This window comes from Staurois parvus, unplaced genomic scaffold (assembly GCF_062004578.1).
Source record: "Staurois parvus isolate SC_StPar_1 unplaced genomic scaffold, SC_StPar_1.0 ptg002002l, whole genome shotgun sequence".
Classification (NCBI taxonomy): Eukaryota; Metazoa; Chordata; class Amphibia; order Anura; family Ranidae; genus Staurois; species Staurois parvus.
Genome location: NW_028319798.1, coordinates 108779 through 124519, shown reverse-complemented (window position 1 = coordinate 124519; position 15741 = coordinate 108779). Strand labels below are relative to the sequence as shown.

The 15741-nt window shown below is 45.3% G+C and overlaps 1 protein-coding gene across 1 annotated transcript in view; it reads right to left on the bottom strand.

Annotated features, from left to right (window-relative positions):
- The window catches only part of LOC149433059 (ubiquitin carboxyl-terminal hydrolase CYLD-like), a 92346-nt gene that overhangs the window by 60290 nt on the left and 16315 nt on the right, over positions 1-15741 (bottom strand). The window contains exons 2-3 of the mRNA XM_089664702.1: positions 7128-7250; positions 2073-2533 (exon numbers count right to left, since the gene is read on the bottom strand). Coding sequence (XP_089520828.1) covers positions 2073-2522 — 450 coding nt within the window. The 5' untranslated portion in view covers positions 2523-2533; positions 7128-7250. The remainder of the gene's footprint in view (positions 1-2072; positions 2534-7127; positions 7251-15741) is intronic.

Genomic DNA, 15741 nt, shown 5'->3' with positions numbered 1-15741 from the left:
CAGCCCTTGGTGCAACCTCTCACCTTGTGACTTACTACAATGTACAGTCTGATCACTGGGGGAGGGGAGACTGAGAAAATGCAATGCAGGGTCCAGGGGGAAAATGGAGGGTGCTGAGGAATAATGCAAAGGGTCCGGGGGACACTTAAGGGAGCTGAGGGACAGTGCAGGGTCTACAGGCAATGTGAGGGGGCTGGGTATTTTTTCTGGGTATTAGGGAACATGTGATGGGCTATGTTTTTTGGGAACAGTTGAGATAATTTAGGGACAGTGTTCTGGAGTCTGGAGGAAATGGGAGGGGGCTGGGAGACACTGCAGGTGATTGAGGGATAATTGAGACCACTGGGGGACAGTGCAGGGTCTGCTGGATATGAAGGGGACTCAGGGACAAACAAGGGACTAGGGGACACTAGAGTCCAGGGGAAAATTGGAGGGGGTTGAAGAACACTGCAGATGGCTGGGGAGCACTTGTAGGAGCTGGGGGACTCTTGTGGGTTCTGGGGGATAGTGCAAGGTCTAGGGGGTGACTTAAAAGGCCTGTGGACACTTTGGGGGCTTGGGGATAGTTCAGGGTCTAGAGGGAAATGCAGGAGGTTGGGGACACAGCAAGGTAATAACAGATAGTGGAGGGTCTAGTGGGCAATGTAAAGGTGCTGGGGGACACTGCAAGGTGATTAGGGATAGTGGAGGGTCTAGAGGGCAATGCAAAGGGGCTGGGGGACACTGTAAGGTGATGAGGGATAGTGGAGGGTCTAGGCGGGAATGTAAAGGGGCTGGGGGACACTACAAGGTGATGAGGGATAGTGGAGGGTCTAGGGGCAATACAAAGGGGCTGGGGGACACTGCAAGGTGATGAGGGATAGTGGAGGGTCTAGGCGGGAATGTAAAGGGGCTGGGGGACACTGCAAGGTGATTAGGGATAGTGGAGGGTCTAGGGGGCAATGCAAAGGGGCTGGGGGACACTGCAAGGTGATTAGGGATAGTGGAGGGTCTAGAGGGCAATGCAAAGGGGCTGGGGGACACTGCAAGGTATGAGGGATAGTGGATCATCTAGGGGAGACATCAAGGAGGTTTCAAGACACTGCATGGTGCTGGGAGACATTGCAGGGTGATGGGGATAGTGGAGGGTCTAGGGGGCAATGTAAATGAGTGTGGGGGGATACTTGAGGATGCTGAGGGACAGTGCAGAGTCTAGGGAAGAAATGGAGGGGGCTGCAAGATTCTACAGGGGGCTAGGCTAGGCTAGGAGTGCAGGGTCCAGAGGATAAAATGGAGGTTTCTGACGGACACTGCAGAGGGTCAGGGGACACTTGAGGGTTCTGGGGAAGAGTAGAGTCTAAGGGCATTGTAAAGGGGATGGGGGACAGTGCAGGGTCTAGAGGAAAATGCAGGAGGCTGGGGCACACTTCAGGGTGATGGGGGTCACTGCAGGGTCAAGGGGAGCGATGCAAAGGGGATAGGGGTCACTTGAGGGTGTTGGGAAGAGTGCAGGTTCTAGGGTAGCAATGTAAAGGGGATTGGGGTTGCTTGAGGGTGCTGAGGGACAGTGCATGTCTAGGGGAGAAATTAGGGGGGCTGCAAGATTCTATAGGGGGCTAGGAGACAGTGCAGGGTCCAGAAGAAAAATGGATGTTTCTGACATACACTGCAGAGGGCTAGGGGACATTTCAGGGTTCTGGGGAAGAATGCCAGACCTAAAGGCAATGTGAGGAGGCTGGGGGACAGTGCAGGGTCTAGAGAATAATGCAGGGGGCTTGGGGAAACTTCAGGGTGACGGAGGTCACTTCAGGGTCTAGAGGAACAATGTAAAAGGGCTGGGGGTCACTTGAGGGTGTTGGGGAAGAGTGCAGGGTCTAGGGGAAATGTAAAGGGGCTGGGGGACACTTGAGGGTCCCAAGGAACAGTGCAGGGTGTACAGGGAAGTGCAGGGGTCTGGAGGACTCATATTTGCCACCCATCTACTCCAGCTGTGGAGGGATGGGACAACCCATTTCTTTTTATTATCAGGTCCTAGAGTTGTACAATAAAAGTAAGCACAGCCATAACAAAATATGATAGCTGGTGTCACTTACCTCCAGCTCCACCCCAAAGTATATGGGGGGCAGTAGGGCGCTGCTGTCCAAGATGTTGCCCACATAGTGTATAAAGGCCGGGTACAGCTTCTGCTCATGCTCCACCAGAACCCGCTGGCCCACCTCTGCCTTAACTGCCTGGTCCAGCAGGCCCCTCTCCAGGAAGCAGCTCAGCCGCTCGGTGGGGTTGGTGATGGCCAGGAGGAGGGCGGCTTGTCTCCTCTTCAGAGGTTGCAGGACATTGACATCTACCTCCACCAGAGCGCTCTCCTCTAGGAAGTGGACGTTGAGGGACTGCGTGGGGTTTTGGTCTCCTGTCACCCTCTGGAGATAGGACTCCTCACTCATGTAGCAAAGTTTGCCTGGCTCCATTGTCCTGTTGCCCACCGGGACCTTCTCCATCAGGATGAAGTACATCAAGAAGTCGTCCGTGTCTCTTTCCAGCTCCATGACATGCGGCCCTGTCCACAGGAGACCAGAAAACTTCCATGTAAAAAGATTCAGGCAGATCCGTGTCACTAATGACTCTAATCCCATCATTGCTCTGCAAAGCTTCCCCTTAATCCCTGACTGGCTCAGAGCGTGACGGCAGTACATGGGATGGGCAGATAATGGCTCTGCCTCTATGACACCCATGGAAATTGTGTCACAGTTGGGGGAGACTTCCCTTCACTTCTGGTTCTGACACTTATAGACAGAGATGAAAGGGAAATATCCCGAATGGGGTCATGGATAGCAATAAAACACTCTCAGAGGTTCTAACCTTTCCCCTGGTTGAAGCGGGGTTTTAACTAGTCAGTTTACAGAGACGCCCAAAAAGCATGCAGGCAGTGTTGGGATTTTGTTTCTCTCGTAACCCAATAAAACAAAAAACCATCACAGCTTTCTTTTGTGGCCTGCTACTCCTGACCCCCTTCTAAAAATGCCTATTTGCCTGGCTGTGCTAGGCTTTGATACTTTATAAGTTGCTAACCTGGACTGCCCCTGTTCCCCACCACTCACCTAAAGCTGTGGTCACATGACACTTCTGTCCTGGGTCTTCTCCCCTCTTTACAGCCAGTGGGGTCCTTTTTCAGGTGTCCACAGTGCTGCCTGTGTGATGTAGACACTTCTTATTGGCTGTCCAGCAGAAGAGGTCCTCTCAGGATCCAAAAGTAGAGTCTGGCTACAGTGCATCCAGAAAGTATTCCCAGCACTTAACTTCTGCCACATTTTGTGATGTTACGGCCTTATTCCAAAATGGATTAAATTAATTTTTTACTCCACATTCTTCAAACAATAGTCCATAATGACAACATGGCAAAAGTTAGTTTTGAAATCTTTGCAATTTATTAAAAATTAAAAACAAAAAAAAACCCCCATGTACATAAGTATTCCCACCCTTTGCTCCATCCTTTGTTGAAGCCCCTTTAGCACCAATTACAGCCTCGAGTCGTTCTGAGTACGATGCTACAAGCTTGGCACACCTATTTCTCCCATTCTTCTTTGCAGGACCTCTCCAGCTCCATCAGGTTGGATGGGGAGCGTCGGTGCACAGCCATTTTCAGATCTCTCCAGAGATGTTCAATTGGGTTGAAGTCTGGGCTCTGGCTGGGACCACTCCAGGACATTCTCAGAGTTGGCCCGTAGCCACTCCTTTGTTATGTGGGCTGTGTGCTTAGGGTAGTTGTCCTGTTGAAAGATGAACCGTCGCCCCAGTCTAAGGTCCAGAGCGCTCTGGAACAGGTTTTCATCAAGGATGTCTCTGTACATTGCTGCATTCATCTTTCCTTCCATCCTGACTAGTCTCCCAGTTCCTGTCTCTGAAAAACATCCCCACAGCATGATGCTGCCACCACCATGCTTCACTGTAGGGCTGGTATTGGCCAGGTGGTGAGCAGTGCCTGGTTTCCTCTAGACATGATGCTTGGCATTCAGGCCAAAGAGTTCAAATCTTTGTTTCATCAGACCAGAGAGTTTTGTTTCTCATGGTCTGAGAGTCCCTCAGGTGCCTTTTGGCAAACCCCATGCGGGCTTCCATTTGCATTTTACTGAGGAGTGACTTTCATCTGGTCACTCTACCATACAGGCCTGATTGGTGGAGTGCTGCAGAGATGGTTGTTCTTCTGGAAGGTTCTCCTCTCTCCACAGAGAAACGCTGGAGCTCTTTCAGAGTGACCATCGGGTGCTTGGTTAAGGCTCTTCTCCTTCGATCACTCATTTTGGCCAAGTGGCTCGCTCTAGGAAGATTCCTGGTGGTTCCAAACTTCTTCCATTTATGGATGATGGAAACCACTGTGGTCATTGGGACCTTTAATGCTGCAGAAATGTTTCTGTACCCTTCCCCAGATCTGTGCCTTCATACAATCCTGTCTCAGAGGTCTACGGACAATTCCTTGGACTCTATGGCTTGGTTTGTGCTCTAACATGCACTGTTACCTGTGGGACCTTCTATAGACAGGTTTATGCCTTTCCTAATCATGTCCAATCCACTGAATGTCCCACAGGTGGACGCCAATCCACTGAATGTCCCACAGGTGGGCGCCAATCCACTGAATGTCCCACAGGTGGACGCCAATCCACTGAATGTCCCACAGGTGGACGCCAATCCACTGAATGTCCCACAGGTGGACGCCAATCCACTGAATGTCCCACAGGTGGACTCCAATCAAGTTGTGGGAACATCTCAAGGATGATCAGTGGGAACAGGATGCCCCAGAGCTCAATTTTCAGTGTCACGGCAAAGTCCGGGAATACTTATGTACAAGAGTTATTTTTCTTCATTTTTTTGGGAATAAGGCTAGAACATGACAAAATGTGGCAAAAGTTAACTGCTGGGAACACTTTCTGGATGCGCTGTACATTAGTGTTGCCAGCGGTTTAGACATTAATGGCGGTGTGTTGAGTTATTTTGAGGGGACAGCAAATTCACGTTATACAAGCTGTACACTGACTACGTCACATTGTAGCAACGTGTCATTTCTTCAGTGTTGTCACATGAAAAGAGAGAATAAAATGTTTACAAAAATGTGAGGGGGGGGGGGGGGACGACGACTCACGTCTGGGAGATACTGTATGTATATATATATATATATATATATATATATATATATATATATATACACACACACACATATACATACACAGTTGTGTTCAAAATAATAGCCGTCAGACATCAATAACCGGATCAATCACTGTTTTTGGTGGAAATGATATTTCTACATGGCAAATAATTTCCTAGCAGGTGTAGTAGAGTCATAGAAATCCAACAGACCCGACAGTCATGACATGCATGCTGCTGATTCTGTGTCATTGAATCACTCATTGAGGGTCGTGTTCAAAATAATAGCAGTGTGGAGTTCTATTAGTGAGGTCATTCATTCTTTGAAAAACAGGTGGCAATGATTGCCCTTATTTAAGGAAGGAAGGCAGCAAATGTTGGACATGCTGGTTACAGTGCATTTCTCTCTGAAATTCTGAGGAAAATGGGTGGTTCCAGACATTGTTCAGAAGAACAGCGTACCTTGATTAAAAAGTTGATTGGAGAGGGGAAAACATATAAAGAAGTGCAGAAAATGATCGGCTGCTCAGCTAAAATGATGGTAAATGCTTTAAAATGGCAACCAAAACCTGAAAGACGAGGAAGAAAGCGAAAAACTACCATTGGAATGGATAGAAGAATAGCCAAAATGGGGCGGACTCAGCCAACAATCAGCCCCAGGAAGATGAAAGAAGGTGTGACGTTCCCTGTGAGGACTGTTACAATTAGAAGACGCCTATGTGAAGCCAAGCGATCTGCAAGAAGTCCCCGCAAAGTCCCACTGTTGGGAAAAAGACGTGTGCTGAAGAGGTTACAATCTGCCAAAGAGCACATTGACTGGCCTAAAGAGAAATGACGCAACATTTTGTGGACTGATGGAAGTAAGATTGTTCTTTTTGGGTATAGTGGGCGGAGACAGTTTGTCAGACGGCCCCCAAACACTGAATTCAAGCCACAGTACACTGTGAAGACCGTGAAGCATGGTGGTGCAAGCATCATGCTATGGGGATGTTTCTCATACTACGGTGTTGGGCCTATTTATCGCATACCAGGGATCATGGATCAGTCTGAATACATCAGAATACTTGAAGAGGTCATGCTGCCTTATGCTGAAGAGGAAATGCCCTTGAAATGGGTGTTCCAACAAGACAACGACCCCAAACACACCAGTAAACGTGCAACATCTTGGTTCCAGACCAACAAGATGGACGTTATGGAGTGGCCAGCCCAGTCCCCGGATCTTCATCCAATAGAAAACTTGTGGGGTGACATCAAAAATGCCGTTTCTGAGGCAAAACCAAGAAATCGAGAAGAACTGTGGAATGTGGTCCAATCATCCTGGGCTGGAATACCTGATCACAGGGGCCAGAAGTTGGGGGACTCCATGCAACACAGATGTACAGCAGTTCTCAGAAACAGTGCGACTACAACCAAATATTCATGAAGTCATTCAAAGGAAAGCAAAATCTTCAAACATTTCTCAGTTTATATAGTGAATGTTGGAGTTTGTAAAGAAGAATACAAACACGGCCATTTTTTTGAACCGTCTAATATTCACTTTTCTTCCATTTTTTTTAGAGGAACAACACAAATTTGATGTATTTTTCTTCATGTTGTGATTTGGAATAGAATGTGTCGTGTTCCCAATGCATTTGTGTGGATGGAAATAAAAACTATTAGAAGGATTTTCAGCTTTATTCACTTTTTTCAACACACTGCTATTATTTTGAACACAACTGTATATATATATATATTTATAGTTATTTTATTTTTTAAATATATTTTGAAATATATCAAATACTAAATTGTAGTATTTCACATATATGTCAATATATTTGGGAAGAATATGTTTAAAATATATTTCAAATATATTTTTTCTCCATGTGGGTAGGTCTAGAGAAAACTGTACAACCAGATTGTATAGTGTATGGTCATCTTTACAGAGCCCCAGGCTCCACCTAGAACTTTAGGTGGACTGGCATTTAAATAGCTACTGCGTATTCTATAAGGTGACGGACATTCAATGTGAGATTTACCTGGATCAATACTCTGGTTGGCTGTAAAATGTGTCAATCATCTGCCCTCGCCTGCATCTTCTCGTCCTTAGGAGGAAAGCAATGTGTGTGTAGTTCATCGGGCGCCGACCGTGCGCGGGGGACCTGCGATAAGCACAGAAGGATGATTACATTCCTTATAGGTGATACGATGAACACTATGCAACAGGCGTGCTTTACACGTTGCACTAAAAAATAAAACACTTTTCCACAAATAACCTCCAAAATGTGTACAGAGCTACAGAATATATTGGTGCCACCTGATCACTCCACCTTTCTAGTAGTTAAAGGGCAACTCCACCAAGCACCCATTCATAGTGTAGGAGGTATAAGTAAGGGCACGGCCCCCTTTGCATGTAGTGACACAGAGGAAGATAGGTTTGTACTTGCGGCGCCATCCACTGGTGAAATCAGGACATACACCAGACTGACCCATGTGAGCCTAGGCTACACACTGTTTTCATGTAGGAAGTCCTAGTTCTCAGTGAGAGAATTGGCCAACTTTGCTCGTCCGGGGGTCCTTAGAAATATTACGATGGTCAAATGAGCAGCACGCTCACAATGTTAATTATATCCATCGAGCTATCTAAAGGAACCAGAAATTTTGGTTGAAATGAACGTGGAACGTGCTAGTGGCTGGTTTCTGAGGCCCTTGCTATTGGCTGCCCAGGTAGGACTTTTATATCTGTTACAGGTGTACCTTGGTTTATGAGCACCTCGGTAAATGGAATTTTCAGTTTACGAATGAAAATCTATTGACAATAATGCCTCGGTTTACTAATTTTTTTCGCAATACGAATGGATTTTTTGGTTTTCAATTAATTTATCAATTTTTTTTTAATCATGTCCCTGATTTTTTTTTCTGACCTCCGGAACAGATTAATTGGTTTTCAATGCACTTCTGATTTTTTTTTTTTTTAATCATGTACCTTTCTGCCTTTAAAGTGCACTTTACAAAGAGTTTTGAACAGATAAAACTTTTTTTGACTTTTTTCTGACCTCCGGAACGGATTAATTGGTTTTTAATGCATTTATGAATTAATTTTTAATCATGTCCCTGTACAGTATTTATGCCTTTAAAGTGCACTTTATAAAGAGTTTTGAACAGAAAAAATACTTTTTTTTTACTTTTTTCTGACCTCCAGAATAGATTAATTGGTTTTCAGTGCATTCCTATGGCAAACCGCGTTTCGGTTTACGAATTTTTTTCGCAATACAAAAAGTCCCGCAGAACGAGTTAAATTCATAAACCGAGGTACGCCTGTATATGCTTGTCAGTATAGATTAAGGATTTAAATTCCTGTGCACCCCCCCATGATCCAGAGAAATGTTTACATCTCTGCTCTTGGCCTGTGTATTCAGAAATACCTTTGTCAGTACATAAGATAACAAACACAGGTCTATTTATAAAATAGTCGGATGAATGTCACACACATTTGTGCATTTTTGTGCTTTTGTTTATTACGACAACAATAAAAAACAAAACAATAACAAACAAAATAAAAATAAAAAGTTTAAATATTAACAAAAAATACAGATACTTTGTCTAGGGAGAAATTTTATTTTGTATCTCTCTGTCTCCCGTCTGATCAATGTCTATAAACAATGTTCCTTTGTACCTCTCTATGTCCCATCTGATCGATATTTATAAACAATGTTCCTTTGTACCTCTCTATGTCCCGTCTGATCAATGTCTATAAACAATGTTACTTTGTATGTTTCTGTCTCCCCCCCGATCAATGTTTATAAGCAATGTTACTTTGTACCTCTCTATGTCCCGTCTGATCAATGTCTATAAACAATGTTACTTTGTACCTCTCTATGTCCCATCTGATCAATGTCTATAAACAATGTTCCTTTGTACCTCTCTATGTCCCGTCTGATCAATGTCTATAAACAATGTTACTTTGTATGTTTCTGTCTCCCCCCCGATCAATGTTTATAAGCAATGTTACTTTGTATCTTTCTATCTCCCGTCTGATCAATGTTTATGAAAAAAAGTTATTTGTATCTCTTTCTGGAGATGTTTATACACAATGTTACTTTGTCTAGGAAGAAATGTTATTTTGTATCTCTCTATCTCCTGTCTGATCAATGTCTATAAACAATGTTCCTTTGTATCCCTCTATGTCCCATCTGATCGATATTTATAAACAATGTTACTTTGTATCTCTCCATCTCCCGTCTGATCGATATTTATAAACAGTGTTACTTTGTATCTCTCCATCTCCCGTCTGATCAATGTCTATAAACAATGTTACTTTGTATCTCTATCTCCCGTCTGATTGATGTTTATAAACAATGTTACTTTGTATCTCTCCATCTCCCGTCTGATCGATATTTATAAACAGTGTTACTTTGTATCTCTCCATCTCCCGTCTGATCAATGTCTATAAACAATGTTACTTTGTATCTCTATCTCCCGTCTGATTGATGTTTATAAACAATGTTACTTTGTATCTCTCCATCTCCCGTCTGATCGATATTTATAAACAGTGTTACTTTGTATCTCTCCATCTCCCGTCTGATCAATGTCTATAAACAATGTTACTTTGTATCTCTATCTCCCGTCTGATTGATGTTTATAAACAATGTTACTTTGTATCTCTCCATCTCCCGTCTGATCGATGTTTATAAACAATGTTACTTTGTATCTCTCCATCTCCCGTCTGATCAATGTCTATAAACAATGTTCCTTTGTATCCCTCTATGTCCCATCTGATCGATATTTATAAACAATGTTCTTTTGTATCTCTCCATCTCCCGTCTGATCGATATTTATAAACAATGTTACTTTGTATCTCTCCATCTCCCGTCTGATCGATATTTATAAACAGTGTTACTTTGTATCTCTCCATCTCCCGTCTGATCAATGTCTATAAACAATGTTACTTTGTATCTCTATCTCCCGTCTGATTGATGTTTATAAACAATGTTACTTTGTATCTCTCTATGTCCCATCTGATTGATGTTTATAAACAATGTTATTTTGTATCTCTCTATGTCCCATCTGATCAACGTTAAAAACAATGTTACTTTGTATCTCTCTATGTCCCATCTGATTGATGTTTATAAACAATGTTACTTTGTATCTCTCTATGTCCCATCTGATCAACGTTAAAAACAATGTTACTTTGTATCTCTCCATGTCCCATCTGATCGATGTTTATAAACAATGTTACTTTGTATCTCTCTATGTCCCATCTGATCAATGTTTATAAACAATGTTATTTTGTATCTCTATCTCCTGTCTGATCAATGTTTAGAAACAATGTTACTTTGTATCTCTCTATCCCCCGTCTGATCAATGTCTATAAACAATGTTACTTTGTATCTATCTCCCGTCTGATCAATGTTTATAAACAATGTTACTTTGTATTTTTCTATCTCCAATCTGATCAATGTTTATAAAAAAAAAGTTACTTGTATCTCTTTCTGGAGATGTTTATACACAATGTTATTTTGTATCTCTGTCTCCCGCCTGATCAAAGTTTATAAACACAGTACATTCCCAACAAATACCGGCTGTCATTTTGGCATAGTTGGCTTTAATAAATATTTGGACTACATGATCTGGATCCATAATGTGCTGGTGAGGTAAACCTCCTTCAATGGTGACACCGGTTATCACGCTGGTTGTTGCTGCAGTTCCCTCTACCCCAGGCTTTTCCCAGGAAGGAGTACAATGGGAAAATAACTAGTCCTAGATTTTCTGTGAGTCGATATTGTCTGGATTCCTGAACTGCCTGACTTCTAGAAGCGGATAAAGGGGAATCATTTATTTAAAAGTAGGTGTAAGCCCTAACTGAATGACAAATAGCTTGCTCTATGCGGTGTACAAAAAAATAAAAATAAATAATCATATTTTTTTTAATTAAATCTGTTTTCACCTGTTATTATTTAATTCTTTTTTTGCATTTTAGTGTTGTTCGTTACCTGCAGCCTATTTGCAGCCACTCCTATCTATGTGCGTTCCAGTGATGGCTGAATGGCATTTCTCAAGTAGGTTTCCTGACGGTGATAACAATGGACCATGTCTGCGTAATGTGTGTTGAAATGGTCCATGTAGTCTCCATTGACATCCCTCTAAAAAAATTGGATTTTTCCTACATACTTACCTGTAAAATCCATTTCTTGGCGTACATCACGGGACACAGAGCAGGCTAATCATGACTATGTGGGTTATAGGTCACCTATAGGTGAATGGACGCTGACCGACCAATCAGAGAGGAATTCCTCCCCTATATAACCCAGGCAGTGTAGCCAGCAATGACATTCCAGAAAGAGGTGTGAGACCTCTGTGTCCCATGATGAACTCCAAGAAATGGATTTTACAGGTGTAGAAAAAAATCCAATTTTCTTTATCGTACATCACAGGACACAGAGCAGGCTACTCATGACTATGTGGGATGTCCCAAAGCAAGAAGACATTTGAGGGAAGGGTGACACCATGATAGGCACCATCAATAATCCCTCAGGACCTACTCAGCCACCTGTAAAACACTGCGGCTAAAGGTAAAATCCACTGCGGCTCTGACTTCCACCTGGTAGAAGGGTGACACCATGATAGGCACCATCAATAATCCCTCAAGACCTACTCAGCCGCCCATAAAACACTGCGGCTAAAGGCAGAATCCTCTGCGGCTCTGACCTCCACCTGGTAGAAGGGTGACACCATGATAGGCACCATCAATAATCCCTCAAGACCTACTCAGCCGCCCATAAAACACTGCGGCTAAAGGCAGAATCCTCTGCGGCTCTGACCTCCACCTGGTAGAAGGGTGACACCATGATAGGCACCATCAATAATCCCTCAGGACCTACTCAGCCACCCGTAAAACACTGCGGCTAAAGGCAAAATCCTCTGCGGCTCTGACCTCCATCTGGTAGAAGGGTGACACAGTGATAGGCACCATCAATAATCCCTCAGGACCTACTCAGCCACCCGTAAAACACTGCAGCTAAAGGCAAAATCCACTGCGGCTCTGACCTCCACCTGGTAAAAGGGTGACACCATGATAGGCACCATCAATAATCCCTCAGGACCTACTCAGCCGTCCGTAAAACACTGCGGCTAAAGGCAAAATCTGCCGCGGCTCTGACCTCCACCTGGTAGAAGGGTGACACCATGATAGGCACCATCAATAATCCCTCAGGACCTACTCAGCCGCCCATAAAACACTGCGGCTCTGATTTCCACCTGGTAGAACCTTATGAACGTGTGAACCGAAGATCATGTAGCGGCTCTGTAAACCTGAGCCACTGGCGCCTGATGGCAGATTGCCCAGGATGCCCCCACACTCCTGTTGGGGTGTGCCTTCACCCAAAAGGGTGGGACTTTACCTTTCAAACCATAGGCTTGAATGAGCAATTGGTGGATCCACTGAGAAATAATCGCCTTGGATGCCACCTGCTCCTTCCTAGACCCCACTGGCAGTACAAACACCCAGCCAGCTCCAAACACCTTTGCCATCTTCACTATGTCTAAGTACCAGGCCCTCCTGGGCCAGGCCGGAGCAATCAGTCTCACCAGAATAGACTCTTCCCGAATCCTGCGTAAGAGATGCGGCAGCAACTGGATTGGAGGAAAGGCATAAATCGGTGAGAACTGGTTCCAAGGAATCACTGAGGCATCTACTCCTGCCGTGCATGGTCTACATCCGGGCAACCCCGTCACTGGCAGACTTCCTTGAAGACATCGGAATGCAAAGCCCACTCCCCTGGAATCAACTGCCGGTGACTGAGATAATCCGCCTTCCCATTTTCCACACTTGGAATGAATGACAGACTTGGAACATATCTCTCTGACCAGGTCAGAATGTAGTTCACCTCCTTCTGAGCACCTCGACTCCTGGTACTGCCCTGGTGGTTGATGTATGCCACTGCTGCGGCATTGTCGGAATGAATCCCACCAGGCCAACCCCGAAGCCTGGATGTCCAATACCTTGGAGCAAGCCTCACTGCTTGAAGTTCCAGGACATTGATGGGAAGACCCCTTTCCCATGGAAGCCATGTTCCCTGAACTGTGGCCCCCTCCACAACAGCCCCCCAACCTGAAAGGCTGGCGTCAGTGGTTATGAACTTCCACACCACTGGCCAAAAGGATCTTCCCCTTCTCCAAATTGTGAGTTATCAACCACCAATTCAGGCTTTGCCGCACCTCTGGAGACAGAGCTATGCAGTAATTCAGAGACAGAATCTTTTTGTTCCAATCAGACAGGTCTGGAGTGGAATTGGGCATAGGAACAGCCTCGAATGAGGACACCATCCTGTCCAGCAACCTCATACAGAGGGGAATCAAAGGATACCTCTTGGCCTTCAAAATGCAAACCTCGTTCCTCAGGGTGCAACGTTTCCATGGAGGCAGAAATACCTTTGCCTGAACTGTATCTAGGACCATCCCCAAATACTCCAGGCTCTACACTGGTTCCAGGGCCGACTTCTTGAGGTTGAGCACCCAGCCCAGTTGTTCCAGGATCTGGAAATGCTGAGCCCCTACCAGAAACTGGAAATCTTTGGTGAGGAATGAATATTGGTCCATGCAAGTATGCGTCCTTCATGTCTATGGACGCTAAAAAATCTCCCTCCCGTGGGGAGGCCACTAGTTACTGAATTGATTCCAAGTGAAAGGATCAGACATTTAGGAACTGATTTAGCCTCTTGAGGTCCAAAATTGGCCTTACATCCCCATTTGATTTTGGGACTGTAAACAAGTTTGAATAAAACTCCTGAAACCTTTTGCCTGCTGGAACCTCCATGATTACTCCTTGAGCCAATAGGCAATCAAGTGCCTGAAATAAAGCTCTTCTTTTCTCTGGATGTATTGGTTCATTTGATATTAGAAACAGGGGAGAGGAAAATACCCGAAATTCCAGTCTGTACCCCAGAGGAATTGTGGAAATGACCCATTTGTCTTGGATTAGAGCCCTCCACACAGCCACAAAATTCAAAAGCCTCCCCAACCCCCAAATAAATGGGGGAGCATCTTCATAAGGAGGTGGACCTTGGTTCTGTCTTAGATGACTTTTGCACCCAGGGACTCCTTGGGTTTTGATTCTGAGACCTACCCCAGGAGGCTGGGACCTGTGTGCGGTGAAATGACTGCCTGGTAGATGAGGGCCCAGCAACCGAATCCCCTAAAGAAGAGCGTTTAGATTTCCTCTTAGAAGGTAGAAGAGTATATTTACCCCCTGAAATCTTTTGGATATATTTGTCCAAATCTTCCCCAAACGGTCATTCCCCATGAAAAGGAAAACCTGCCAACAATTTGTTTGCATGGTAGTTCTGCTGACCAACTCTTCAGCCACAAAACCCTGCGCATGTGCACGGATAAGAGGGCCAAGCGAGAAATTTGCTGAATTGAATCAATAAGAGCATCAACTGTGAAACACAAAGCACGCGGAACATCGTCCAAATCCTCGGGCAAGTATTCCCCCTGCACTGATGGTCTTCCAATCCGCTGCTTGACACAGTCAGAAAGACTGGCAAATGCCAATATCTGCCACAGCAGACTGTGCGGCAGAACCTGCCAGGGAGAAGAAGGCCTTTAGGAGAAACCAGGGGCGGACTAACAACTCATGAAACCCCCGGGCAATAGGGGATCATGGGGCCCCTGTGTCCTTGCCCAAACTCAAAAAAGCCTATGGAAAAGGTACCAGGGGCATCTCATCGGGCCCCCTACTGCCCCCGGCCCTCGGGCAGTGCCCGGGTTTCCAAATAGTCAGTCTGCCCCTGGGAGAGACTCCAGCTTCTTATCCGCTGGGTCCTTGAAAACCTGGACATTATCCACAGGACAAGTTAAGGATTTATTCAGGGATGAAACAGCTGCATCCACTACAGGCAAACCCCATTTCTTAAACTTTTGTTCCATGGGGTGCAAAACAGAAAACCTCTTTGGTGGAACTAAAGCTCTGTCTCGTTGATCCCAGTCGGCAGACATAATTTGCTCCAGAAGAGAATGCACCGGAAAGGCTTGAGTGCTTTGTGAAGGCTTCAGAGAGCCCAGGGATGAATAAGTACCCTCAGAGCTCTCTATTGGAGGTGGCCGGAATCCAGACCTTTCCATATCAGTGGGGTCTTGGACTAAAAACCTCTGAGACTGAGAAGCAGAGACCTCTTGCTTCTCCTCAGACTGTGGCTCCTCAGACAGAAATTCTACTGCTTGACCCTCCTCCAGCTCTTCACCACCCTAGTGACGGGGATCTATCCCGCTTCTTAGTCCGCTGAGAAAGTGATGGAATCATCCCAGAGATCTTATCTTCTTACCTCGCTAAGGCTGAAGCAAGATCATCCTTGGTTACATATGCTGAGGCAGAAGTCCCAGTCACAGCCAGGCGCGGACTGACAACTCATGGGGCCCCAGGGCAATAGGGAATTATGGGGCCCCTGTGTCCTTGCCCAAACTCAAAAATGCCTATGATAAAGGTACCAGGGGCATCTCATGGGGCCCCCTACTGACCCCGGGCCCTCGGGCAGTGCCCAAGTTTCCAAATGGTCAGCCCGCCCCTGGTCACAGCTACGTCGACAGATAGAGGCAGAGGCCCAGACTGCAGAGAGCAAAAAAAAAAAAAGGAGACCAGTCCCGCCGCAGATCCTT